Raw genomic sequence first — 16,140 nt, forward strand, 5'->3', positions numbered from 1 at the left:
GTGGGATAGTTATCACCATTCAAGGGTGTTGAGACTAGTATTGTACCTACATTATCTGAAGGATGCAGGTAAAATGGAGAAGATGGATCAACGGGTGTGAAGGTTCCGGAAATAGTGACATTAGTGAGACCGGACATGTTTTCGCTAGAAGTGGGAGGGTGACGGTTGACATTAAAGACGGACGAATTAGCGGCCATAAGAGTGACAGAGACAAACAATTAAATGATCAAGAAAACGAGCTAAGACTACGGACTTCTGCAAGGGCAAATTGCAGTGTGAGAGGAGGAAGAGGCCACAATGATGAGTGGCTGTAATCCCAGTGGAGTCGCCAGCCTGTGGACCCCGATTCTGAGGGAGGTGAGGGAACGAGCCTCCAACGGCCTCTAAGATCTCCACATGTGAATGAGAGCTCTACTAAGGAACTCTCGAAAGAGTGCCCCTCACCTCATAAGTGGCGATGTATATGAGATACCTCTTGATCTGGAAACAAAAGCCTCGAAACCAAGATACCTGAAACAAAGCAGAGTCGCCAGCCTGTGGACCCCGATCCCGAGGGAGGTGAGGGACGAGCCCCCAGTCGGCCTCTGAGATCTCCACATGTGAAGGAGAGCTCTGCCAAAGAACTCTCGAAAGAGTGCCTCTCACAGCATGAGTGGCGATATATATGAGATACCTCTTGATCCGGAGACAAAAGCTTCGAAACCAAGACGTACCTAAAATGACACGAGTCACCATCCATGGATAGGCCATGGAACCAAAAAAAATGCTCTGTGCAATAGATAAATACATAGTAGATTTTTAGTTATGTGGCCGTATTCCACGAATGGCAACTCTGAGTTATTTTAGGTACGTCTCGGTTTCGGGCTCATCCCCGAATCAAGAGGTATATCACATACATCGCCACTCATGCTGTGAGGGGCACTCTTTCAAAAGTTCCTTGGTAGAGCTCTCATTCACATGTGGAGATCTTAGAGGCCAACTGGGGGCTCGTTTCCTCAACTCCCTCGGGATCGGGGTCCACAATTCCGTAAAACTCCACTATGCCGTGAGGCTTGGGAGAGATATATTTATATACAAAACATATACAATTGATTGCATCAATGGAAATTCGTTGATTTAGGATACAAATTTACAGCACAATCAACAAATACGGAATCCTCAATCAATCAACATGCTGTAAGATTATTATTATGGGATAACTCTTCTCTCAGCTCATTTGCAATCCAATATATATATAGGGAATCTTTTCTAACAACACATTTAGTAATCTAATGTATATATGAACAAATGCCATTTTGGTTGAAGGAAGCAATCGTGTGTATTGCCATTTTGGTTGAAGGGAAAAAATCATGTGTCTTGATTCTCGTAATAAATATTTGCCTATGGCCCATCTACAATGGGACCCACCACTTGATTGGTTCTGAACTATTGATCAAAATATTGTGGCACATAGATGATAAAGGTTAGAAAGATCCATAATCATAAATCAAAATCTAGATTTCCATGTATGATATGGCATTGAGCCATTGTCCTCATCCAATTAGAGTAGAAGTTATGCTATATATGGCTAGATTTGTGTATTTTATTTGTACTTTTCTCGAGGCTACTATAATACCAACCTCTTGGCTACCTTGTTGGTAAAGGTCTTAGACTTTATACCCTTAGGTCGTAGTTTCGAGGATTGGTATCCCAAGAAATCTCAACACAACAACGAGAGAGGTATTTCAAAATACCTCCGTTCTTATTATTTTTTTGTTGCTATTGTCAGATACAGATACCGTGTGTGCGCAAATATACTAACTAACAACCCCCTAAAGCACTAGATTGATTCCCAATCGGTCTAGATGTTTACCCGAAGAAGATAGATATATCTATGCATGGCAGCTAGTTCTCGGACCCGATTTGCTTGCCTAGGAGAGTAATGTCTGACGATTTCATTCATTTTATGCAAACCTTGTCTTTTTGGCTGTTGACCCTATTTTTGCCGACTTCTCATATTTAGCAGAAGAGTACGTGCCTTACGTTTAGGGCGCTCGCGCTAGCCAGGAAGCAGCAAGCAACGGCTTCAAAGCCCCCCTATCACGTAAGGGCGTTTAAAGGGTTTTTGGGATGAGTTTTCCTGCTCTTTCCCCCCTTCCTCCATGTTCTTGTGGTGCATTAAAATCCTTGATTGAATATCAACAACGTGAGAAGACCATGCAATTTTTAATGGGATTAAAAGACTCCTACAGTGCCATTCGTGGACAGATCTTGCTCATGCATCATCTACCCTCGGTTAATAAGGCTCTTTCTAAATAAGCTTTGAATAAAAAGAAAAACAAGAATAAGATGGCAACAAAGACTTACTCAACATTCAAAATTCGAACATTTTTAACATTTTCTTTCTTCTAATTTTCTACTGACTAAATACGGATAAAAACGATATTAAAGCCTTCTCAGATGAGATTCGAAAGCTTATATTTTAAGGGAAATGATAATTTCACGCCTTAATGATTGTCTTTTTCTAAAAATTGCAACATTTTACCTCTTTTTATTAGGGGTTTCAATTGACCCGAAAGGTCTATAGATCAAAAGGATCCGTGTTACAAACCCGAATCGGTTCGAAACGTGGTTGATCTACAAGATTAGAAAGATTCATAATCATAAATCAAAATCCAGTTTTTCATATATGATATGACATTGAGCCATTGTCCTCGTCAAATTAGAATAGAATAGAAGTTATGCTATATATGGCTAGATTTGTGTATTTTATCTTTAATTTTCTCGAGGCTACTATAGCACCAACCTCTTGGCTACCTTGTCGGTAAAGGTCTTAGACTTTATGCCCTCAGGTCGTAGTTTCGAGGATTGGTATCCCAAGAAATCTCAACACAACAACGTGAGAGGTATTTCAAAATACCTCAATTTTTATTATTTTTTTGTTGCTAAATAAGCTTTGAATAAAAAGAAAAATATGAATAAAATGGCAACAAGACTTACTCAGCATTCAAAATTCAAACATTTTAACATTTTCTTTCTTCTATTTTTCTACTGACTAAATACGGATAAGAAACGATATTAAAGCCTTCTCAAATGAGAATCAAAAGCTTATATTTTATGGGAAATGATATTTCCACCCCTTGATGATTGTCTTTTTCTAAAAATTGTAGCATTTTACCTCTTTTTAGTAGGGGTTTCAATTGACCCTAAAGGTCTATAGATCAAAAGGATCCATGTTACAAACCCGAATTGGTTCGAAACATGGTTGATCTACAAGATTAGAAAGATCCACAATCATAAATCGAAATCTAGCTTTCCATGTATGATATGACATTGAGCCATAGTCCTCGTCCAATTAGAATAGAAGTTATGCTTTATATGGCTAGATTTGTGTATTTAATTTTTAACTTTCTCGAGGCTACTATAACACCAACCTCTTGTCTACCTTGTCGGTAAAGATCTTAAACTTCATGCTCTCAGGCCATAGTTTCGATGATTGGTATCCCAAGAAATCTCAACACAACAACGAGAGAGGTATTTTAAAATACCTCTATTTTTATTATTTTTTTGTTTCTAAATAAGCTTTGAATAAAAAGAAAAATAAGAATAAGATGGCAACAACGACTTACTCAGCATTCGAAAGTCAAACATTTTTAAAATTTTCTTTCTTCTATTTTTCTATTGACTAAATACGGATAAGAAATGATATTAAAGCCTTCTCAGATGACATTCAAAAGTTTATATTTTATGGGAAATAATATTTCCACCCCTTAATGGTTGACTTTCTTCTAAAAATTGCAGCATTTTACCTCATTTTATTTGGGGTTTCAATTGACCCGAAGGTCTATATATCAAAAGGATCCATGTTACAAACCCGAATCGGTTCGATATATAGTTGATCTTCAAGATTAGAAAGATCCATAATCATAAATCAAAATCCAGTTTTCCATATATGATATGATATCGAGCCATTGTCCTCGTCTAATTAGAATAAAAGTTATGCTATATATGGCTAGATTTGAGTATTTAATTTTTAATTTTCTCGTGGCTACTATTAACACCAACCTCTTGGCTACCTTATCAGTAAAGGTCAAAGACTTTATGCCCTCAGGTCGTAGTTTCGAGGATTGGTATCCCAAGAAATCACAGCACAACAACAAGAGTGGTATTTCAAAATTTTTTGTTGCTAAAAAGGCTTTGAATAAAAAGAAAAATAAGAATAAGATGGCAACAAAGACTTACTCAAAATTCAAACATTTTTAACATTTTCTTTCTTCTACTTTTCTACTGACTAAATAATGATAAGAACTGATATTAGAGCCTTCTCAGATAAGATTCAAAAGATTATGTTTTATGGCAAATGACATTTCCAACCCTTAATGATTGTCTTTTTCTAAAAATTGCAGGATTTTTGCTCTTTTTATTAGGGGTTTCAATAGACCCAGAAGGTCTATAGATCAAAAGGATCCGTGTTACAAACCTGAATCGGTTCGAAACGTGGTTGATCTTAAAGATTAGAAAGATCTATAATCATAAATCAAAATCCAGTTTTCCATATATGATATGACATTGAGCTGTTGTCCTCGCCTAATTAGAATAGAAGTTATGCTATATATGGCAAGATTTGTGTATTTTATTTTTAATTTTCTCGTAGCTACTATTAACACCAACCTCTTGGCTAACTTGTTGGTAAAGGTCAAAGACTTTATGCCCTCAGGTCGTAGTTTCGAGGATTGGTATCCCAAGAAATCTCAGCACAACAACGAGAGAGGTATTTCAAAATACCTCCATTTTTATTTTATTTTTGTTGCAAAATAAGCTTTGAATAAAATGAAAAATAAGAATAAGATGGCAACAAAGACTTACTCATTATTCAAACTTCAAACTTTTTTAACATTTTCTTTTATTTTTCTACTGACTAAATACGGATAAGAAACGATATTAAAGCCTTCTCAGATGAGATTCAAAAGCTTATATTTTAAGGGAAATAATATTTCCACCGCTTAATGATTGTCTTTTTTCTAAAAATTGCAGCATTTTACCTCTTTTTATTAGGGGTTTCAATTGACCAAGAAGGTCTATAGATCAAAGGGATCCGTGTTACAAACCCAAATCGGTTCGAAACTTGGTTGATCTTCAAAATTAGAAAGATCCATAATCAAAAATCAAAATCCAGTTTTCCATGTATGATATGACATTGAGCCATTGTCCTCGTCCAATTAGAATAGAAGTTATGCAATATATGGCTAGATTTGTGTATTTTAATTTTAACTTTCTCGAGGCCACTATAACACCAACCTCTAAGCTACCTTGTCGGTAAAGGTCTTAGTCTTTATGCCCTTAGGTCATAGTTTCGATATTGGTATCCTAAGAAATCTCAACACAACAACGAGAGAGGTATATCAAAATACCACCATTTTTATTATTTTTGTATGGTAAATAAGCTTTGAATAAAATGAAAAATAAGTATAAGATGGCAACAAAGACTTGCTCAGCATTCAAAATTCAAACATTTTTAACTTTTTTTTTCTTCTATTTTTCCATTGACTAAATACGGATAAGAAACAATATTAAAGCCTTCTCAGATGACGTTCAAAAGCTTATATTTTATGGGAAATAATATTTCCACCCCTTAATGGTTGACTTTTTCTAAAAATTGCTGCATTTTACCCCTTTTTATTAGGGGTTTCAATTGACCCGAAGGTCTATATATCTAAAGGATCCGTGTTACAAACCTGAATCGGTTCAAAACGTGGTTGATCTTCAAGATTAGAAAGATCCATAATCATAATCCAGTTTTCCATATATGATATGACATTGAGCCATTGTCCTCTTCCAATTAGAATAAAAGTTATGCTATATATGGCTAGATTTTTTAATTTTATTTTTAATTTTCTCGTAGCTACTATTAACAACACCTCTTGTCTACCTTGTCAGTAAAGGTCAAAGACTTTATGCCCCAGGTCGTAGTTTCGAGGATTGGTATCCCAAGAAATCTTAGCACAACAATGAGAGAGGTATTTCAAAATACCTCCATTTTTATTATTTTTTGTTGCTAAATAAGCTTTGAATAAAAAGAAAAATAAGAATAAGATGGCAACAAAGACTTACTCTGCATTCAAAATTCAAACATTTTTAACATTTTATTTCTTCTATCAGATTAGATTCAAAAGCTTATATTTTATGGGAAATGATATTTCCAACCCTTAATGATTGTCTTTTCCTAAAAATTGTAGCATTTTAGCTCCTTTTATTAAGTGTTTCAATATACCCGGAAGGTCTATAGATCAAAAGGATCTGTGTTACAAACCCGAATCGGTTCGAAATGTGGTTGATCTTCAAGATTAGAAAGATCCATAATCATAAATCAAAATCTAGTTTTTCATATATGATATGACATTGAGCCATTGTCCTCGTCCAATTAGAGTAGAAGTTATGCTATATATGGCTAGATTTGTGTATTTTATCTTTAATTTTCTCAAGGCTATTATGGCACCAACCTCTTGGCTACCTTGTCGGTAAAGGTCTTAGACTTTATGCCCTCAGGTCGTAGTTTCGAGGATTGGTATCCCAAGAAATCGCAACACAACAACATGAGAGGTATTTCAAAATACCTCAATTTTTATTTTATTTTTTTGTTGCTAAATAAGCTTGGAATAAAAAGAAAAATATGAATAAGATGGCAACAAAGACTTACTCAGCATTCAAAATTCAAACATTTTTAAATTTTCTTTCTTCTAATTTTCTACTGACTAAATACGTATAAGAAATGATATGATGCTTTCTCACATGAGATTCAAAAGCTTAAATTTAAGGGAAATGATATTTCCTCCCCTTAATGATTGACTCTTTTTCTAAAAATTGCAGCATTTTACCTATTTTTATTAGGGTTTTCAATTGACCCATAATGTCTATAGATCAAAAGGATTCTTGTTACAAACCCAAATCGGTTCAAAACGTGGTTGATCTTCAAAATTAGAAAGATCCATAATCATAAATCAAAATCCAGTTTTCCATGTATGATATGACATTGAGCCATTGTCTTCGTCCAATTAGAATAGACGTTATGGAATATATGGCTAGCTAGATTTGTGTATTTTATTTTAAATTTTCTCGAGGCTACTATAACACCAACCTTTAGACTACCTTGTCGGTAAAGGTCTTAGACTTTATACCCTCAAGTCGTAGTTTCGAGGATTGGTATCCCAATAAATCTCAACACAACAACGGGAGAGGTATTTCAAAATACCTCCAGTTTTATTATTTTTTTGTTGCTAAATAAGCTTTGAATAAAAGAAAAATAAGAATAAGATGGCAACAAAGACTTTCAGCATTCAAAATTCAATCATTTTTAACATTTTCTTTCTTCTATTTTTCTACTAACTAAATACGGATAAGAAACGATATTAAAGCCTTCTCAGATGAGATTCAACAGCTTATATTTTATGGGAAGTGATATTTCCACCCCTTAATGTTTGTCTTTTTCTAAAAATTGCAGCATTTCACCTCTTTTTATTAGGGGTTTCAATTGACCCAGAAGGTCTATAGATCAAAAGGATCCGTGTTACAAACCCAAATCGGTTCGAAACGTGGTTGATCTTCTTACATGGAAGATCGACCTCTTGTTCCACTTCGAGGGAAGGATCAATCCTCTTTTGTGCAGAAAGACACACTTTTTTAACAATTTTCTTCATTCCTTCAAAAAAGTTGCGTACATGTTATTTATAGAAACTCTCTAGCTTGATAATCCTTATCTCTAAGACTCCTATACATTCCAAACAACTACAAAGGAAACCCTACCAATTAATAAAATCTAAAGTAATTTATTCCACAAGTGGGTCCCATTTAGACACATAACAATCCCCCCGCCTTGAAATCAATCTCGTCCTCAAGGTTGGAGATTGCAGGCCAATTTGTAAAAAATCAAATCTTGCTCATTTTTTGGATTTCTTTTTCTGTCTCCCTCCTTTTCCTTCTTCTCTTTATCTTGCAATTAGTCATCATTTCGCTTGTCACCACCGAGGGTCACGGCAGTTCCATCTTCAAACGGATCTCATCGTGTTATTTATCAAAGCTCTTTTGTCATGCTTTCTTAAAATGATTGAGATTTTGATGTACGGATGATCGATGATGAGGATCTTCTCGATAGTGCTAGACGGTTTGAGAGGAACGGTCAATTTTCCGACAGCAAACTCGTTGAATTCGACAACACTGAAAGTCATTGATGTCTTTCTTTCTTGTATTTTTCTTTTCTTCTATTTGCTTTCTTTCTCCCTTATTCTTTTCTCATCTTTTTCTGTTTCGCTGTTTCTTTTTCATCGTGCAAGACTTCTCGATCGCCGTACTGATTTTGTTCAAGCCTTCCGCAAACCGACGATGTTCTTCCATCAATTTCAAAACAAGCGCATTTATATTTCGAAAATCATCATGCATGGAATCCAAAATCTGCGAAGTTGTAGCCATGGTGCAGGATCAACCGCTCTGATACCAATTGTTACGAACCCGAATCGGTTCGTAGCATGATTGATATGCTTAGAGGGAAAATCGACCTCTTTATTCACTTTGAGGGAGGGATCAATCCTCCTTTGTGAACAAAGACACACTTTATGTAACAATTTTCTTCATTCCTTTAAAAAAGCTGGGTACATACATAGAAAATCCCTAATCTAAATACTCCTTATCTCTAAGACTCCTACACATCCCAAACAACTACAAAGCAAATCATACTAGTTGATAAAGGGGGATGATTTTTTCGCACCCCTTGTAGGATAAATCACACCCCTTTTAATGTGATTTGACGTCAAAAGGCATTGAAGTCTGCCCACAATTCACGTTAAAAGGGGTGCGTATTATCCTACAGGGATTGCGAAAAAATCTTCTCCCTTAGTAAAAGCTAAACTAATTTATTCCACCATTAGTGGGTCCCATTTAGGCACGTAACAAGCCGACCGTTATTGGGTAGACTGATTTGGGCACAGGAGTTGATCTGATTGTATCCATTGGGTCCATATCCTAAGGTTCAAAATTTTGACAAGGACAATAAGCAGGAAAATGAAATGTATCCATTGGGCCCATATCCTCGGTGGGGACTATTTTTAGGCATTGGATTACTATTGTCAACGAAAGAAGGGACACCCAAATCATTACACCAAGATGGGATCCACCTCGGTAGGATGGTTTAAATTAAATTTTGATGGCAGTTCGATTGGAAACCGGGGTAGGGTGGGAATCAGGGGGATTATTAGGGATGACGAGGGACAGACCATAATGACCTACTCTGGCCCGGTGAGGATCTGCGACTCAAGCGAGGCTGAGGCTAAGGCGTTATTATTTGGTTTGCAATTGTATGTGAAGAACAACCTTGGACCGTTCATTGTGGAAGGAGATTCGGCGAATACTATCGCTTGGGCCCTCAGTCGCTGCTGTGGACCTTGGCAAATTCATACCACTATTGATGCGATTCGGGATTTGGTTCAAGCCTTCCACCCTCAGATACAGCATCAGAGACGCTCGACAAACTCCATAGCTGACGAGTTAGCAAATGGGGGAGTCAACATCCCTTCTACTCTCATCACTATCGGGCATAGGGCTGGTAACGGGATGTAACTAACTCTAAATGTTGAGGTCACTATTGTTGCTATTACAACTGTGGGACATCTTGACCTGTTAATGTAATCCGATTATAAATCATTAATATAACTGTCACTTTTAAAAAAATGAAATGTTGTTTGTCTTTTTGAGTAGGGTTCTTAAGTGTTACAAAAATACACCCATAAATAGACATAAATGTACAAAAATGAAGGGGGGTTTCATACATTAGTGCCCCATTCGGATCTAGGAAGTGCCGTGGGATTTTGTGGCTATGTGTCTAATTAGAATAGAAGTTATGCTTTGGCTAGATGTGGGTATTCTATTTTTGTATTGCTTAAGGTTAATATGAGACCAACCTCATGGCTACCTTGTTAGTAAAAGGTCTTGGTTTTCGACCTTTAGACTGTGGCTTCTAGGATCGGTCCCCAAAGAAATCCCTTCACAACCAACACCAATAAGGTATTTCAAAATACCTTTCTTTTTATTTTTTGTTGAACATTTTCTTTCTTCCATTTTCTACTGAAAAAATACGGATAATTAAGAAAAGATGTTAAAGGCTTCTAGTGAGAAACTCAAAAGCTTATTTTTTTGGTGAAATGACATTTCCACCCGCTATTGTTTGTATTTTTTCTAAAAATTGCAGCATTTTCACCTATTTTTATTAATTAGAAGGTGTCAATGGATTAGAAGGTCTGTAGATCAAAAGGATCCGAACGTTATTGGGTAGGATTTGGGCACAACAGTTGGATCTGATTGTATCCTTTGGGCCCATATCCTAAGGTTCAAAATTTTTATGAATCATGAGCAAGGCCTAGTTGCAAAACAAAATCCAATGGAGCTTCCTATAGTCGAATGGAGGGTGTCAATGTATAAAAATTCTTCAAATTTTCATTCATTTATGTCCATTTTGCCAAGAGATTTTCATAATTTAAGATGGCATTTTGTAAGATTTAGATGAAGTGCTACGTGGCTTGGGGTAAGGGACTTGGGTGATGAACAATATCTATGTTTAATACCTTATATTCAATGTTGACACCATCAATATTAAGTATTAGGGCGCCAACACTATGTTTATTATCAAAGAAGTACAGATCCTTAACATGGGGTGTTGGATAAATTTATGAAACCAAACATGAGAAAATGTAAACCGAGATGTTTTATTCTTATTTTATGTTAAAACAAATGGGAGCTAAGAAAAATTGACGATATAAATAAACCAAATCAAACTCTAACAGCATATAAGAGTATAAGACTACCCTAATGAACCGTCTATGTTTCGAAGTTTTGTATCACCGACGCAAACTAAGCTAAACGATGAAGCCGGTAACAAAGCTTTGAACTAAGGCCCTGTTTGGATTGGAGGAAAAATATTTCTTGAAGAAAATGTTTTCCTACAAGAATTTTTTTTTTTATTCCTAGGGATTAGAGGGAAATGATATGGTTATGGGTTATTTAGAGGGGAGAAATTTTATGGTGCCTCAGCGTGAAGTCCAGTGTAGGTGGGGCGACAAAAGTAGGTTGCTGTTGAATCAAGTATCAAGGCACTAAGTCCTACACTGGACTTTACGCTCGGACACCATATAAAATATAGATAGATGAATATCATTATAAATTTATAAATTAAAAGTCCTGCTAGATAAAACTTGAATTGAGGTTATTCAAATTATCTTGTTTTCACGGGTAATCAATCAATGAAGAAGCATGAAATTTTGGAAAAGTTAATTATTCTAGTTTGGGATTTGCTAGGGTCCATTGCAAAAAGGCATTTCGCGGAGCCCTCTGTTGTACGAGAGAGCAGCCACCGCATGAATAATGACAAAATCTGTTGGAAAGTGAGCCTACGTGGACCACCCATGGATAATGACAAAATCTGTAGGATAGTGAGCCTATGTGGCTGCTCTCTCATGCAACATACGGTTCCGCGAAATGCCTTTTGGGATGGACGCCTGCAACATAGGGTTTCCGCAGAATGCCTTTTGCAATGACCCCTTCTGGTTTATACGAGGTCCGAGGATATGGAACATTGGTTCAAGCCATCCATTTGTGGGACCCACAAACCATCACAAAACTTTCAACTAAGGTGGGGGCCACTAAGCAAGCGGTTAGATTGCAGGTCCCACCACAGGCATGACCGCAGACCGCATGTGTCATGACCATTACAGGGTCACTTTGGTAATTTCACTCGTAATTCTATAAAAGTAAAAAGTCGCCTTTCTTCCCTTTTCTTCTCCCATTTTCTCATCCCTCTGGAACAAAGAACGAAAAAAAATCGAAGGAAAAAAAAATCCAGAAAGAAAGAAAAATGGTGAGAGCATACACACAGGAGTACGTATACAAGCACCCATGGGAGAGGGTAACCTCCGCATGCTGGCGCAAGTTTACAGATCCTGATAACGTGCGCACCCTCTCCCACATCCTAGAGGTAGACACCTTAAACCGAAGGCTCGATTCTCAGACCGGCCGGTTATACACGACCCGGTCCATCACCGTCCACGCTCCTGGCCCTTGGTTCATCCGAAAAATCATCGGCCAAGATATCTGCCACTGCGTGGAATCAACGGTCGTAGATGCCCGATCTCGATCTATGGAGCTCACAACTCGCAACGTGAGTCTAAGGAAGTTTCTAGAAGTAGAAGAACGGTGTTGGTATAATCCACACCCGGAGAATCCGGGGGAGTGGACGGAGTTCAGGCAAGAAACGAGTATTCGGATAAAGCCGTTATCGGCGTTGGCGTCTATGGCGGAGAAAATTGAGCAGCGATGCGCGGAGAGGTTTTTGCAGAATAGTGTTAAAGGGAGAGAGGTCATGGAGAGGATTTGTAAGTATCTCGAAGCTGAATCTGGGGGGATCTTGAATTAGGGTTTTGAATCGAGTGGGTCTTGGGGTTTTTTTTGTTTTTGTTTTTCTGTGTGTTTTGTTAATTAGGGTTTGGTGACAAGGTTTATATGGGGGAAAGGAATTAAATGGAAGGGATTAAAGAAGGTTGATTTTTGTTTAGTGTAGATTGATTTAGGGATTGGGATTGGATTGTGTGCAATTTTGATCTGATAAATCCAATTTGACTATATTGTTTTGTGTTTTTTTTTTTCCTTTTCGATTTTGAAAACATGATGTATTAGGTAGCTTGTGGATAAGAGAAAATAGGGTTATTGGAAGCTGGATTTTGCTAAATTGAGAAATTAAGGCTTGAGATTCATTGGACTTACTGCAATTTTGATGTGACAATTACAGTTTGGATTTGTCATTGAAATCAAGGGTTGATAAATACTGTTTGGATGTGTCGTCTTGTGTTATTTTCTTATCCATTTTTGAGAATGTAATGTATTATGTTGGTAATGGATACAAAAAATAGGTTCTATGGAATGTGTTATTTCGATTTGCAGAAAGTAGTAAATTGAGAAATCAAGGTTTGGGAGCCAATTGGACTAGATGCGATTTTGATGTGATGAATATAGTTTGATGGCATCATATTGTTTTATTTCCATAGTTGGTTAAGGCTTCTTAGCTCGCTTCGGAAGCTAAATTCTTCTCTCTTCCCAAATTTAGGAAAAGTGTGTTTCCCACACTTTACCTCTTAATTAAGAGGACGCTATCTATTTGGTTGATTATTTTTTTCCTAAAAGGGCCGTTTGATAACATCGATGGAATATATTTGAAGAAATAATGTATTTTTTTTTTAACTGGAATTAGAGTGGTTTGAAAAATATTGTATTTAAACTTAAAAACTCATCTTAAGTTTGAAATAAGAGTTCATCTCACCTCCTACACAACTTAGTGCATCACCCTGAAAATCAGCCATTCACAAAAAAGTGAATGGCTGATTTTCAGGCAATCCACTAAGTCGTGAGGCAGGTGAAAAAGCCTCTTGAAATGATACCTATGTGTATCTTTTGCCAAAAAATTAAACATTAAATGTACCTGAACAAAAAAGGTAAAACATAAATCCCTAAAATTTATAGCCCTAATTAGCCTCGAAGTCATTTTTACTACCTACAACCCCTAACCTACATTAACCCTTCATTCCCAACCTACTAGAATTTTATCTCATTCTATACTATTCTTGTTTGCTTCTGATGAGGCTTATTATATGCTACATGTTGATTTTTGATGATGCATCGTACATAATTTCTCTTTATTTTCTTCAGAACTTTTCGCTTCCACTTTCTTTTTTAGATCGCTCGCATCTCGCACTGGCTTGCGACTCTTACAGTTATGGTTTATTTATTTATTTTTATTTTGAGATTGTGATATATTCGGATGCTTGTGCCTAAATGGGACCACTTGTGGTTGAATAAATTAGTTTGGATTTTATTATGGGAGATGATTTTTTCGCACTCCCTGTAGGATAACACACAGCCCTTTTAAATTGAATTGTGGGCAGACTTCAACGCCTTTTGATGTCAAATCATGTTAAAAGGGGTGCGATTTATCCTATAGGGGATGCGAAAAAATCATCCCCCTTTATTAATTGGTAGGATTTGCTTTGTAGTTGTTTGGGATGCGTAGGAGTCTTAGAGATAAGGATTATTTAGATTAGGGATTTTCTATAAATAACATGTATCCAGCTTTTTTGAAGGAATGAAGAAAATTGTTATAGAAAGTGTGTCTTTGTACACAAAGGAGGATTGATCCTTCCCTCCCTCGAAGTGAATAAAGAGGTCGATTTTCCCTCTAAGCAGATCAATCATGTTACGAACTAATTCGGGTTCATAACAATTAGTATCAGAGCGGTCGATCTTGCGTCATGGGCACAACTTCGCAGATTTTGGATTCCATGAGTGATGATCTTCGGAAGATCAATGCGGTTGTTTTGAAATTGATGGAAGAACACTGGCAATTTGCGGAAGGCTTGGACAAAATCAGCATGGCGATCGAGAAATCTTGCACGATGAAAAAGAAATGGTGGAGCAGAAAAAGAGGAGAAAAGAAGAAGGAAGAAAGAAAGCAAATAGAAGAAAAGAATAATACAAAAAAGAAAGGCATCAATGATTTTCAGTATTATCGAGTTCGACGAGTTCGCCGTTGGAAAATCCACCGTTCCTCTCAAACGGTTCGACGCCATCGAGAAAATTCTCATTATCGATCATTCGTGCATCAAAATCTCAATCATTTCAACAATGCATGGCAAAAGAGCTTAGATAAATAGCACGATGAGATCTGTTTGAAGATGGAACTGCAACGACCCTTGGCGATGACATTCGAAATGATGATTAATCTCAAGATAAAGAGAAAAAAAGGAGGGAGATAGAAAAAGACTTTCGAAAAATGCGTAGTCTGATTTTTCACCAATTGGTTTGCAATATCCAACCTTGAGGACAAGGTTGATTTCTAGGCGAGTGGATTGTTATGTGCCTAAATGGGACTACTTGTGGTCGAAAATTATTTTAGATTTTATTAATTTGTAGGATTTTGCTTTGTAGTTGTTTGGAATGTGTAGGAGTCTTAGAGATAAGGATTATCAAGATTAGGGATTTTCTATAAATAACATGTACACAGCTTTTTTCAAGGAATGAAGAAAATTGTTATAGGAAGTGTCTTTGTGCACAAAGGAGGATTGATCCTTCCCTCGAAGTGGATCAAGAGGTTGATCTTCCCTCTAAGAAGATCAACCACGTTACAAACCGATTCGGGTTCATAACACGGATCCTTTTGATCTATAGACCTTCGGGGTCCATTGAGACCCCTAATAAAAAGAGGTGAAAATGCTATAATTTTTAGAAAAAAGACAAACATTAAGGGGTGGAAATATCATTTCCCATAAAATATAATTTTTTGATCCATGTAGACGAACCCAACTAGTGTCAGAAGTAGACTTAGTCAATTTGAGCCGGGTAGATCCTTTCACCTTCTTCATGAAAATTTTCTAAAGGATTCATTAGCTGACCCAGCTAGTTTCGGACAAAGGCTTAGTTGAGTTGAGTTGAGTATCTGAGAAGGCCTTAATATTGTTTGTTATCCTTATTTAGTCAGTAGAAAAATCGAAGAAAGAAAATGTTAAAAAGTTTGAATTTTGAACGTTGAGTAAGTCTTCGTTGCCATCTTATTCTTCTTTTTCTTTTTATTCAAAGCTTATTTAGCAACATAAAAAATAAAAAGAAAGGTATTTTGAAATACATTTTGCTTCGTTTTGTTGGGATACCAAGCCTCGAAGCTACGACCTGAGGGCATAAAGTCTAAGACCTTTTACAAACAAGGCGGCCAAGAGGTTGATGTTATAGTCGAGCAAATTAAAAATAAAATACACAAATCTAGCCATATATAGCATAACTTCTATTCTAATTAGACGAGGACAATGGCTCAATGTCATATCATACATGAAAAATTGGATTTTGATTTATGATTATGGATCTTTCTAATCTTTACATCCATATGCCACACTATTTTGATCGACAGTTCAGAACCAATCAAGTGGTGGGTCCCATTGTAGATGGGGCATAGGCAAATATTTATTACGAGAATCACTACACGTGATTCTTCCCTTCAAACCAAAATGGCAATCAACCCAAATGGCAATCAACCCAAATGGCATTTGTACGTATATACATTAGATTACTAAATGGGTTGTCAAA

At 36.6% G+C, this 16,140-nt stretch overlaps 1 protein-coding gene across 1 annotated transcript; it reads left to right on the forward strand.

Moving 5' to 3' along the window:
* The first annotated feature begins 11,802 nt into the window (after window positions 1-11,802).
* Window positions 11,803-12,742, forward strand: LOC143860592 (MSF1-like family protein). The gene has a single exon (XM_077371310.1). It carries the CDS (start codon window positions 11,873-11,875, stop codon window positions 12,428-12,430), a length of 558 nt encoding a protein of 185 aa, XP_077227425.1. The 5' UTR covers window positions 11,803-11,872; the 3' UTR covers window positions 12,431-12,742.
* The last annotated feature ends 3,398 nt before the right edge of the window (window positions 12,743-16,140 follow it).

The sequence above is a fragment of the Tasmannia lanceolata genome, unplaced genomic scaffold (assembly GCF_043159265.1).
Source record: "Tasmannia lanceolata isolate RefF3 unplaced genomic scaffold, GAP_Taslan_0.1 ptg000003l, whole genome shotgun sequence".
Classification (NCBI taxonomy): domain Eukaryota; kingdom Viridiplantae; phylum Streptophyta; class Magnoliopsida; order Canellales; family Winteraceae; genus Tasmannia; species Tasmannia lanceolata.

Bases quoted from the DNA above. Each gene is read 5' to 3' on its own strand.
- LOC143860592 (XM_077371310.1), top strand. From the start codon at position 11,873: ATGGTGAGAGCATACACACAGGAGTACGTATACAAGCACCCATGGGAG.